Source organism: Acyrthosiphon pisum, chromosome A1, assembly GCF_005508785.2.
Source record: "Acyrthosiphon pisum isolate AL4f chromosome A1, pea_aphid_22Mar2018_4r6ur, whole genome shotgun sequence".
NCBI classification, from domain to species: Eukaryota; Metazoa; Arthropoda; class Insecta; order Hemiptera; family Aphididae; genus Acyrthosiphon; species Acyrthosiphon pisum.
In genome coordinates, this window is record NC_042494.1 from 91,913,992 (window position 1) to 91,926,755 (window position 12,764).

Genomic DNA, 12,764 nt, shown 5'->3' on the forward strand with positions numbered 1-12,764 from the left:
CAATCCCCTTAACTACGATAATATTAGGTTTATAACAGACATTTTATAGTACTACTAAATATTAACCAATAATAAAATATTATAAACTGGTTGTGTAATAATATGTATTTTATTTGTTTTTAACATTATATTGTTATTAATTTATGTTTTTGGTCTTGAACATTTTAAATTTACTATCCATTGAGATATAATAATAATTGAGGAAATTAAAAAACCATACTTTAAGTGAATTTAAACAAAATCTTTAATATATTCTGATAAATATATATTAATTTGAATATAAATGATGAAAATAAATTACCTCATATTATAATGAAATAATAAAAATATTGCAGTAAGTATAAATAATGTTTTAACAAAATATCTTATATGATAATAACAAATATTTGTTCAAGTAAATATATACTGCAGTTTAAAATAAAAAAAAAATATATCACATAATAATAATAAATAGTATAAACTATACTGCAAGCGAATATATGTTTAAGCAAAAACTTAAATATGTTCTAGTATTAATACATACATACATTTGAATAAAATAAAATTTAAATGAAAATAAATGACCTTTTATTATAATGAATTAATAAAAATATTGCAGTAAGTATAAATAATGTTTTAACAAAATTCTTATATGATAATAACAAATACCAAGTCTAATATATTTTATAGGTTTACACGCGTTTTGTGTGACCAGAGCTCTTATATAAGAATCGGGGTCTAGCTAGGGCTCGTAATTTCATACCCAAGAAAATGCCTAAATAAGCATGCACTTATAATGGTTTAAAAATTGGCAAAATATTTATTGAAATATGCCTTTAAAAGTTCAGAAATATGTAGATTAAAGAAAATAATTAAGAAATTATAAGTATTTTTTCGAATTACGAGAAATATGCATTAATATTTTTAAAAGTATTGTGTTTTTTTTTTTTTAATTCAATCCTGAAAAATACATTTTAATTATAATCTAATAAAATTAATATCCAATCAGTCGATCAATTTAAATTTGAACATTTTAATACAATTCCCATATATTTAAATTGTATACAGTGCAAAAATATAAGTTATTGCATTTTACATACAATTTTGGCCATAAATATGCTAAAATATATGCCCAATAAAATAGATTAACCCATAAATATGCCAAAAATCTATAAATATTCAAAATAAAATTTCACATACTTAATCATAGTGTACCTACCTTAAAATGGATTTTTATGTAAGCTAGCATTAAATACGACTTGCAAGATCGATATGCAAATGCATGAATTTACGAGCCTCGATAACTGCTAATAGATTTTGAATAACACTAAGTATTTATATATTACACCCGTTACACCTAATATTGTAGAATTTACGATAAATTGTATTTTAAACTTGTAAAAAAAACATTCCATTGACGAACGTCAAATACAGCCCAAATCTTCATCGCTGTCGTGTAAGTCTGATTGTATAGTAGGTAGGTAGGTATCAAGATGTTCTATAGGATATTACGTTATATTTTAAGTTATGAATTAAAAATTATTTATGCGTGTACCTATATAATATTGTATGGGTACTTGTTTTTTTAATTTTGTATAGTCCACTGTTATCAAAACAAAACTTTGGTATTTTTTTTAATCTGACAGGTAGGTTATATAACACTACAAAATGTCATAATAATACCAAAAAATCGGACGTTGAGCTATTTTATTGTACCCATTCTTCGCCATCACACATTATTGATGTTGTTTTTTTAAAATTATTATACAGTAACGATGCTCTATATTCAAATTTCTTTTTAAATAACAGTTGTAGGTACAAGTATACAACAAATCTGACGTTAATCCATCATCAGTAATATTATTATTTAGCTGATAAATATATAATGGTGCTTTTGACAGTTTTTTTTTGTTTCTGGTACCGACCTACTGGCTTTTGAGTTCTGACATATATTGGCATATAAATACTGTAACTACCCACGTCCATAGTACTATATGCCAATTTATAATTCATACAAATTGTTTTTTCTTACAGGCAACGTCCACTACCTACTCATATGTATTTTAGACTTTAGAATTAAATATATGTTGCTGTATTATATAATAGGCGCATACATGCTAAATTATAACAACACGCTTATTGTTCCAAAAAAAGTGCAACTCAAACTGTATCAAAGTTAAAACAACATGTTGATTTGGCAATAACTTTACTGTTATTCTAATCCGTAATATTGTGCTAGCTTGTATTCTTTCTAATCAATAATTTTGAATAATCATTGAGCCCATTGAACCATTGTTTTTTTTTATAAAAATAATTCAGTTCTCACAATTGTAGGTAGAGATCAAATCAAAACATTTAAATTAATTGAACTAAAGAAATCGCCAAACAATGTAGATTTGGGGACGCAAGAATGATGATCAGTGATTACTCTTGAAATTAATATTCGGTACTATTCGCTTGTATATCAAAGTATTAGACATATGGTAATTTTACTATTCTTTGTATTAATAACAAATAATAATCAGTAATGCATAAGATAATACGTTAAGCATTCTGCATTAGCTATTAAGTATCAACTACCTAATAAATGACAAAATTAAAGACATGTAATATAATATTAGGTATTTAGGTATATGATTTAATAATATATTTAACAACACAAAATATAATAATTAATGAACTCCTGACTAGCTAAAATATTCCTTCCTCATTAATTTTTTTTTTTTTTTCTAATGGAAAATGGTTAAATAAATATTTATTAATAATAAATAAACATAATTTATATTATTAAATAATTGAATACATTTAAAAAAATCAATACAAATAGGACTGGATAGTGGATAATGAGTATACAAGTAATAAATAGAATGGAAAGAGTTTAACAAAAAAATATATATATATTATACATAATATATAGTAATTAAAACTACTCAATCATACACATATTTTAGATTAAAAATAATAAAAAATATAAACAATTTATAAATAATTTTTTTTTTTAAAGCTTAGGAGAAATATTATAATAAGCATGCCAATATTATACTAATAGGTGTTTTAGGTTTAAATATTTTAAGTCTTTTGCTGTAAAATTGATACACAAAAATAATAAAATAAGTGAATAATACATTTGGGTGTAATTTACAAATAAATAATAAATTATTGTTAAAAAATATTAAAATACAGGGAGAATTATTTGTAATAATTTACATAATATTTTACTATTAATAAAATTTAGTTAAATATTTAAAAAAAGGAATTCCAACGAGGCTATATTTTATCTAACGGCCAAAATAATTAACTAGAAATGTTTTATATTTCTATGTATATATATATAATATATACTCTGTCTCACATAAGAGTAACCTCAGGTGGCGGACTTCTGCGTACGGCAACATTAACCCTTTCACTGCTAAGTTTTTTTTCCTTAAATTACTCATCTCTGCTGAATTATAATTGTTTTTTTTTCTTCTTAATATTCATAAATTATTAATTTAGTTAAATTGAACAATATGTTGAAATCAAAAAAAAAAAAAAAAATTGACTTGAATTTTATTATAAGTTATTATAAGTTATTATATGCATATTTTGGTGTAATCACTAATTTGAAACCTGCGTATTTTGTTTTATAGATAAGGAACATAAAAGTACGTCGGTAACAGGGAATGGTATGTTTGCGTGCGACGTAATAGTACGTCCGTAGCAATAAAAGGGTTAATGAAGGTGTGGCTAACATGTGCCAAGTGACATGCTCAAAGGACCGTCACTCTATTATTTCAACAACCGCCTGGTTTGCATTTAGCTAAGATTAACACGGTAAGTAATTTTTAAAGCGGCCAATGGTCGTAAACAAAAGCTAACAATGAATGTTGATAAAATCTAAGAGTGTGGTAAGACCAAACAAGACACTAATCGGTCATCGCCTATGATTACTGTCATATGATATAAATTATATTCTAGATACAGAAATATTTCTTATAAATAAGACATAACCAATAAACTGTAATAAAATAAAATTAGCTGATAATCGGAGAGGTGAATGTGAAATACATAGGGAATTTGCAATACATACAATTACAGGCAATATATATTGCACATATTTAAATCAAAAATATTTTCATAGTATAAAAATATATCTAAATTTAAACTCTTTATCATTGTTAATTCACCATCTTACAATTATCATTTATTTTTTATTTTAATTAGTTCATACATTTTTAATGGGACACAGAAAGTAAAATAATAATAAAACAAATTATAATAAATAAAAATAAATTATTTTTCGGTCAGAGATAGTTGTAATATTTTTTCTAACATTTCTTCTTCCATACGTGCCTGTAGTTCAGCCTGCCTTTTTTCTTCAATAGACAACCTCAAAACTGCTTTAAGATCAGCATCTGCATCATCAGCCGTTGCATTTTCAACTAAATCTGGTGCTTCTGATTGTGAAACCGCAGGCACAAATGTACACTCGGTCAAACTTGCATGGATTGCTCTACAAGGAAATTAACTAAATGTACATACAAGCCAAGCAAAGGTATAATTTGACACTAAATATATTAGTTGGATAATAATTTAATAACCAATATTTTTAAAATATTAAACAACTTGGTCCAAGGGAAATTTATTTTAAGGTTCAAATTAGAGGAATCAAGCGTTTTATTGTCCTCTCTTTTTAAATGGTAACCTGTGTTTAAATACACTTATATTGAAAAATACGTATGATAATATTTTTGGACATATTTGTACCTTTGTAATTCTTCATCAGCTGGATCAAAATAGAGGTCATTGGGAGTATTTGGTCGTTGAACTTGTAAAGCTTCCCAAATATCAACCTTTTTAAAAAAATATTAATAATTTTTAAATTAATATTGTAAAAATATAAAAATATTGTATAACAACTTACTTGATCTTCTTCAGCTCCAGTTTCTAAAAGACTCTGTCGAACAGCAAATTGAAGTAGTTCTTCATCATTGTCCATACCAATTTGACGTCTTTGTTCAGCACCTTTAACAAATAGCAATTTAATTAATACAAATGTACACCATTTAAATTGTATTAAAAATTGTATTTTACCAAGGACTACATAACTTCTGGGAGGGAAAAATACAGAATCTTCAACTACACAGAATATTTTTCCATTGTGTTCCAATGTTTGAACACCTTCTATAACTTTATCTGTCCCAAATAAGTTACCAAATGTGATTTGGGCATTAGAAATATGGTACAGTGGTATTTCTATAAAATAATAACCATTTAAATATTTATTATTTAACTTATAGTTGACAGATTAAATACCAATTTTAACTGGAAATCCTGAAGGTAGCTGCATTTCAATGAAATCCTTTAGTTTGGCAAAATGAGAACTTGTAATTGCCATTAAATCAACAATTGGCATAATCTGTTCTTTCAAACTAAGTGGATAATCTTCACTAAGCCATAAATTAGCCTGAAAATATTTTAATTTGTGATATCAATGATTCAAATTTTATACTAGACATAATGTTTAAACTTACCTTGATTTTTGTGACTTTTGTAGTTTGCTCAATTGGCTTCCGTATATATCTACCTTTGATATCAACCAATTCGTCGAAATATTCAGCCATAGTAACTTCAAGTTCTGATTTAACTGGCTAACAGACAATATTTTAAATACTAAATATTAAAATTTAAAACTTAAGATTATTATTAACTTACACATGTTTCTTCACTTGAGCCTAAAATTGACTGGATGGGATTTTTTGTATTATTTAATTTTGCCTTTTCAGTTTCATTCATATGTTCAGTTCTCGATTTGGTAACAAATTCCACATTACTTGCATTAAATACTTTACAATTATAATCATTAATTATTTCTGATTTATCTTGCCGCCAACCCCAAATACCACTTTTATTCCTATAATACACATAAAACATTAATATTTTTGTAAATTTCTCATAAAATATTCATAGAATACCTTTCAAAACTAATTTTTTTAGTATCTATATCAAAACTAACAATAGGAGCAGACAATCTGCTGGCTATAGTATCATCTGATGGACGCATCACTTCAATACCTTGATCTAAAGGTATCATTTGTATTTCTTCTACATATACCCTGTGTGCTTCATGATCTACTTCTAAAAATGTAGCTGATTTACCTAATAAAACAAAATATTAAGCAATCATAAAAAGGTAATAGTACTATAATTAATAACTTATTATAGGTACTGAGTTTTTTTAGTATAATATATACAATCTTTCAGAAAACCTGTGCTTTTAAGGTTCAAATTTAAGCAATATGTGTGTATATTTTTTAACTAAATAATGGTAAACATGAATTTATAATAATATTTTTAATGCTACACTTAATGCTACACTACGTTTATTAATATTAAAAATTAAAACAATTGTAGATTGGAAAACTATATATTAGGCAATGAAAATTGATTCTAGATAACTTATATTTTGTTATTATGAAAGATTTAACCTTCGTTAAGTTGAAATATGAACGTTCGTTCTGATTTGTAAAGTGTTGCAGCTGTAATATCACAACATAATTGACATAAGCCATGCAAATAAATATAAATAATCAACTTCACTTACTTTGACCCAAAAATATGTAACTCAAATTTCCACGTTCCCAATTACCCTGGTCAAAACCCAATAATGTGGTATCGATTCGCACATTAGATCCCTGTTTAAATATTTTGTATGTATCACTTGGACACATTCTTGATACTAATGGAACTAAAAACCAAACAATGTTATAAATCTGACTCAAAATAATAATTCTTGATTCAAAAAACCTACCCCAACTAATGAATTCCCATTTCATTTCTACATAAAAATCAGGCGATTCTTCAAGTAGCTTTAACAGTTTTGAAACGTCAGTGGCCCGATCTGAATGACGTTGATAATCTCTGTGTTCCATAACAAGCTTGACCATATCTGGATCGCCTGTAGCAATTGCTTCTTGTAAAGCTATACAAATTATATTAATGATTTAGAACATTGTCAACAAAAATTGATTTTTTTTTACCAGTCCATCCTTCGTCGTTCTTTACATTAACATTAGCTCCTCTGGTTATTAATAATCTGGTTGATTCTATGTCACCTAATGTAATAGCTAACATCAAAGGAGTACGACCTCTGGGATCTAGTTTTTCTAGTTGATTCTAAAACAAAAACATGTAAACAATATGCAAATTAAATTAATTTACCTATACAATAAATTTAAAGCAACGGTGTGTTAAAAGTAGTTCATGTGGTTTGCGTGGGGTGGTGCACAACAAATTGTATGATATATAGGATGTCAATGAAAAAAACTTTTTTTTATATACACATATCAAAAATAATGTGCTTTTATTGTTTTAAGATCTTTAGAATGGTAGAATGGTAAAATAAAAAAGAATTGAGAAAATGGATTTATGGAGTGACTAATGTCCTTATAGGGTATGGCACGGCACACAGTGGCGTAATTGCGTGGGGGGGGGGGGGGCAAGGAGGAGGGCACTTGCCACTGCTATCATTTTAGCGTGACTTGTGTAAAAACAAACACTTTGGAATACATAGAATAAAAATATATTTAAACTGTAGGGGGGAGGCTCGGGGGTTTGGATTTTGGTTAGTAAATTATTCCTGCCCCCTATTGTTTTACCCAGTAACTGACGGCAAGAGCACTAAAAAAAGGTGAGGTACACAACGAATTTGAGATCCACAAAATTATTTAATTATAAGCAAGAATATCTGTCAAAGTCAAAAGCCACAAATCTTTTTCTTTTTTTAATAAATAATTTTTAAATTGCTAACTATCTACGTGTATACATTTTAACAATTCAAATTTTTATACAAATCTAAAATTTTTTTTTTTGGACGGTTCATCTACATTTACTACTGTACAGTGTACACCATAGCACGAGCTACTGCTACACGAGCACTGGTGTAAAGTGTCAAAATTTTTTTTTTCTTATTATAAATCGGTTATAATAGTGAAAAAATCGAGGAAAAAATCTAACCAATTGTTATCATCTCAGTTTAATGTTCAAAATAATGACATAGGTATTATGGTAAATGGACATTTCCCCCAATATATTTTTATGGGGACATTTCCCCCTGATTTTTTTTTAAAGTTTATCATTGACTAAAAATATTGAATATTTTAATACAATATTAATTCTTATTTAATATGAAATTATTTTTTTTAAATAAAATATAAAATATATAAACATCTTTTTTCTTTTTCGTAAATATATAAATATAATAAATTATAGGTAAATGTATATGTTTGATTAACTGAACTACTTTAAACAATAAAAATTTTAAAAAATAATTATAAAATAGAATATAATAATTAATTAAAATGGCTAAAAATGCAGACATAAAAGTGATGTATATTGTAAAAAACATTTGACTATCAATTTTTTTGTTATTTCTAAATACATATTTTTTGCACATAGCCTTTGTTAAATTTTTTTTTTTTTGTTAAAATTACCAGTTTGGATATTTAACAATTTAATAATTGTTTTTGAATTTGATTCAAGTAGTTCAGTTGATCAAAAATATACATCTAGAATTTATTATATATATGAAAATATTTGAAAATATTAGACAATATGCAAAAAAGTAAATTCATATTAAACAATAAAATAATATTATTAAATTGTAAACTTTAAAAAAAATTTGGAGGGGAAAGTTCCTACTGGCTACTACATCAAAAACAGTCTAAGGGGAAATGTCCATGATTCAGGTATTATATTATTGTTAAATGGACAAATGATCTATAAATAACTAATATACATAATATTACGTTTGACTTTAATATTTTACATTTAAGACATAAGTATCTATTCCTAAAATAACACTAGTATAAATCTGGTCTGTCGTCTATGAACAAAAGTTACATATTATAGGTCAATAAACTCATACAGTAATGTAGTAAAGTAGGTACCTACCTAGAGTATAATTATTATTCTAAAACTACTAAATTAACTATGTTAATGATTGAAAGACAACTATAATAAACTTTGTGACAAGTATTCTCAAAAGTTAAGAAGATTATGTGTAAATGTATTGTAACATATCGGACATTCTATTTTTTTTTTTTTTTTTAATAACATACATGTCTATTGATTTATACTTTCGAGAAGCCATTGCTATGTAATAATTTAATTAATTTAATTGTATTAGATATTGTTTACTTATAGGTATACATAATTTAACATAAATATTATCTTACTTACTGATTTTCATAAACATTTTTTGAATAATATTTTTTAACAAAATATAATTAAATTAACACATAAATGAGTATTCCTGTGAACGTTTATATTTTTTATTGATGTATTAAAGTGTAGTAAATCACCTTTATTGATATTACTTCATACTTGTACAGTTATACCACAAAAATATAATTTAGGTAGTTCTTTAAAGCATCAAATAAAATTGTATCTATAATAGTTACCTACTAACTACTAACATAGATTATGGCACATGTGCAGCAAATTATGCTTTCATTGCATCTGACAATTTATTTAAAAGGCTCATATAGATGAATAATTTTAAAAATATTGAATTTAAAATTAAAATATGAATGTTCAATGTTGTTCGAATGCAAAATGCGAGGCAAAATGTTAATCAATGCGAGTGGTTACTTGTACTGTAACAGTGTAGTAGTACACATACGATCACCACCATATTATACATTATTCTTTTGTCGGGCGATAACTGTTAAATCAGGGCACTCCACACATTAATAGATGCCCATAATACTTTATCATATTATAATTGAATGATACAAGTACATAATTTTTACCTCGCACACCTTTTGCCTATACCATAATGAGGGAAATAAATAGCCAATGTGGGTTACCTTTTTATGTGTTGGATGGGTTAAAGACGTCTGACAGACATAAAATCCTGTGCACACCTATTGTTGCTACATATGTCATTAATTACGAATACAAAAAAGCAAATTTTTAGTTATTATAAAATTAATGTTTCAGTAACAAAATTAGTAGAACATTAAGGGCCAGTATTACCATCTCCCGTTAAATTTAACCGACTCCTAACCGGCCGAATTTGGCCGGTAATAAAATCTGTTATCAGTCGGTTAAGCGTAATCGAAGCATACCGATGATTGTAATACTGGCCCTAAAACTCATTAAATGTAATGCCTATACTTACGTACCTATACCTAAGGTACTTTGGTCATATAAATGGTTGTGAAATAGTAATTATTGGCAATACAAAGTTTATAAAGTATAGTTACACCAAATAATCTTTTTTCCAAACATGTATTTTACGAAAAAAAATTTCTATTCAACAAAGCAAATTTCAAACCGAAGTTCTTAGAAAGTACCAAAACCAACAGTTAAACTAATTAATATTTTTTGTTTTAATTAAATATTATTGAAAATAAGAAACACTAAGGTAGTTACTCACAATTTATAATTAGAGTAATAAAATACTAAGCGATTTTGACAAAATAAAAATGTAAAGAACCTCGATTAAAAAGAAAAAATAAATAAAAATTATGATATTAAAATTTTGAATTCTTCCTATGTAGGTAGTGAAAATATTTATAAAAACCTTTAATGAACAAAATATATATTTATGAAAAAATATGAGAAAATATAGGTAGTTGAGACTACCCATAGGCGCAAATAGCATTTGAGATTTGGGGTGGGCTAACAGGGCTAATAGGGCCTTACTTTGATAATATTGATTAAGCTAAAACAAAATATAAGAAACGTTTGGGAGGGGTATGGACATTTTTGGGGGGCTTAGCCCCTAAAGCCCCCCCCCCATTTACGCCTATGAGACTACCTAATCACATTATTGATCTGTACGGTAGGATTTGTTCTAGGCCTACTGTGGTTGGAATATTAGATAAATGTACTTCGAGGTACCTATGACGTTATATGTATGACATAAATATAAAAATGAAAATTATACTTTATGGTCAAATCGAATGAATCTTTTTTTTTGTAAGGAGTTATGCGATGAACACCGGTGCGCTTTAGCAACGTCAACACAAAATTTACCTTGACGGCAGGCTGTTGACCGGAACCGGTTGCGTCCAGCTTCTCCTCCAGCAGTTTGTGTTCACGCAACCATATCAGATAGTGCAACGGGAAATCGACCCTGGCGCGCGCCTCCCATCGTTGGCCGGAGACCAACTCCGGTCGTCCGTCGGAGGAGGACATGTCCGCTAATGTCCCGCACACGGACAACTGCGCAGCGGTAACTCAATAGTCAATATTATTTATTATACTCGCCGGACGCAATGGTGGAAGTGATTAAAACGACGAGCGCATCAAGACGACGACGACGACGCGACGGCGACCACTGACCACCCACCGCACATTGACACTATAATATCAGACAGGTATAATGTACGCACACTCAAACGCAAGAACACGTAACGATGTCGGGCGCGCGCGCATCGGCCGAGAGCAATAATCTTATAAATAAATAAAAAATATAATAATTGCTGTTATATTCTGTGGTATTATCATCGTTGTCGGATCAAATAGGTGGGTGCAACAACAATAATCTAAAGAGGAGATAGGTAAAAAAAAAGTTACCGCCGGAACGAATTACCGACTGCGAGCGGCTGCCTGCTACAAATTACAGTATGGGTAGTAAAAATACGGTAAAAAGTTCAGACTGTTCAAAGCTGAGAGACCGAGCTTAACAACACTATCGGGTAATCGGTGTTCGGACCTCTCGGGTAATCAAGAATTTTTGGGTGTAATCGCAGTGATCTTGATTCCTGACAGTTGACAGAATATATAACTACATAATATTAACATAATAATATGTATTGGTATTATTTTCGGTCGTTCGCGAGGCGCCGCCGCAGTACCACGGCAGACAGCAGTGTGTACAAACTACAATGTACGCAAACATACATAATAAACATCATAAACAAAATATTATGTATTATTAATATCATTATTTATTATCTATGTTGGCGGGTGTGTCGGTAGCAGCTATAAAACATGATATTATTATGGTAGACACATGATTAAAAATCATGGGTAGACTTATCAGTCATAGCGGTCAGAGATGCAGCAGCTGCAGATAGATAGCGATTGAGGTACTTTTCCAAAAGCACGTGGAAGAAAAAAAATAAACTAACCAAATGAGCCGAACCATAGGACAAATCAGTTGGTTCCAGAAATTAGTGTACCTAAAACCTAAATGCCCCACCAGCCACCATCAAAAAAAAATAGGCAATAGTATTATTACGATTGAACATAATTTTCTGTATTGTATTTTATTTGACATTTAGGCTAACAGTATTATAATATTGCTATTAATGTTATTCCATTATTTCTGTATAAATATAAAACTGTGTAGATATTAGTAGGGATCAGATTTCGACGCATTTGCATCATTTTTCAGGAATGCTGACAGTTGATACCATGATTTCCAAGATATAAATGTTTTTCAAGTATTTATAGTTTTAGGTCTCCCAAATCCCCCCCCCCCAATTTGCGCCTATGGTTTGGCGATTGCCACTTTTTTTTTAGAAAAAATATACAATTTATATCTAAGACATATGTGCGATAAGAGGGAAACAAATAAAACATGATTTACATAATTTGGGGAAAGAAGCCACCCACTGATGACACTTTCGAAATCCCACTTTTAACCCTGAATAATGTTAAGGGGATTCGATACCGTGATTTTCTGTTTCCGTCTAACACACGCGTGACATAGTATTTTAGACGTGTTTTTTGCCAAACATACCAATATTGATCTAATGAAGCGATAAGAATTCTGAAAACAGATTTGAATT

General features: G+C 28.3%; 1 protein-coding gene across 4 annotated transcripts; it reads right to left on the bottom strand.

The window, feature by feature from the left end:
- Positions 1–3,611: 3,611 nt before the first annotated feature.
- On the bottom strand, positions 3,612–11,867 carry LOC100162910 (ankyrin repeat domain-containing protein 13D). Of its 4 annotated transcripts, none has more exons than XM_016804134.2 (13): positions 11,002–11,865; positions 6,999–7,134; positions 6,770–6,940; positions 6,563–6,706; positions 6,447–6,497; positions 5,934–6,117; positions 5,674–5,872; positions 5,493–5,609; positions 5,275–5,425; positions 5,053–5,214; positions 4,883–4,983; positions 4,726–4,811; positions 3,612–4,471 (listed from the first exon to the last, which is right to left on the bottom strand). In XM_016804134.2, exons 1-13 carry the CDS (start codon positions 11,161–11,163, stop codon positions 4,252–4,254), a joined length of 1,884 nt encoding a protein of 627 aa, XP_016659623.1. In that variant the 5' UTR covers positions 11,164–11,865; the 3' UTR covers positions 3,612–4,251. The 4 variants fall into 4 exon arrangements, with proteins under 4 accessions (XP_016659623.1, XP_029343635.1, XP_001952874.1 ...); XM_029487775.1 differs by lacking the exon at positions 11,002–11,865 and adding an exon at positions 8,911–8,992; XM_029487774.1 differs by lacking the exon at positions 3,612–4,471 and adding an exon at positions 4,503–4,663 and having other exon boundaries at positions 11,002–11,867.
- Between the last annotated feature and the right edge of the window lie 897 nt (positions 11,868–12,764).

Excerpts from the sequence above, each read along its gene's own strand:
- LOC100162910 (XM_016804134.2), bottom strand. The coding sequence starts at position 11,163 with ATGTCCTCCTCCGACGGACGACCGGAGTTGGTCTCCGGCCAACGATGG. Across the intron at positions 6,707-6,769 it reads ATGGGAATTCATTAGTTGGG|TTCCATTAGTATCAAGAATG; the intron begins GTAGGTTTTTTG and ends TTTGGTTTTTAG. Across the intron at positions 4,812-4,882 it reads CTGGAGCTGAAGAAGATCAA|GTTGATATTTGGGAAGCTTT; the intron begins GTAAGTTGTTAT and ends TTTTTTAAAAAG.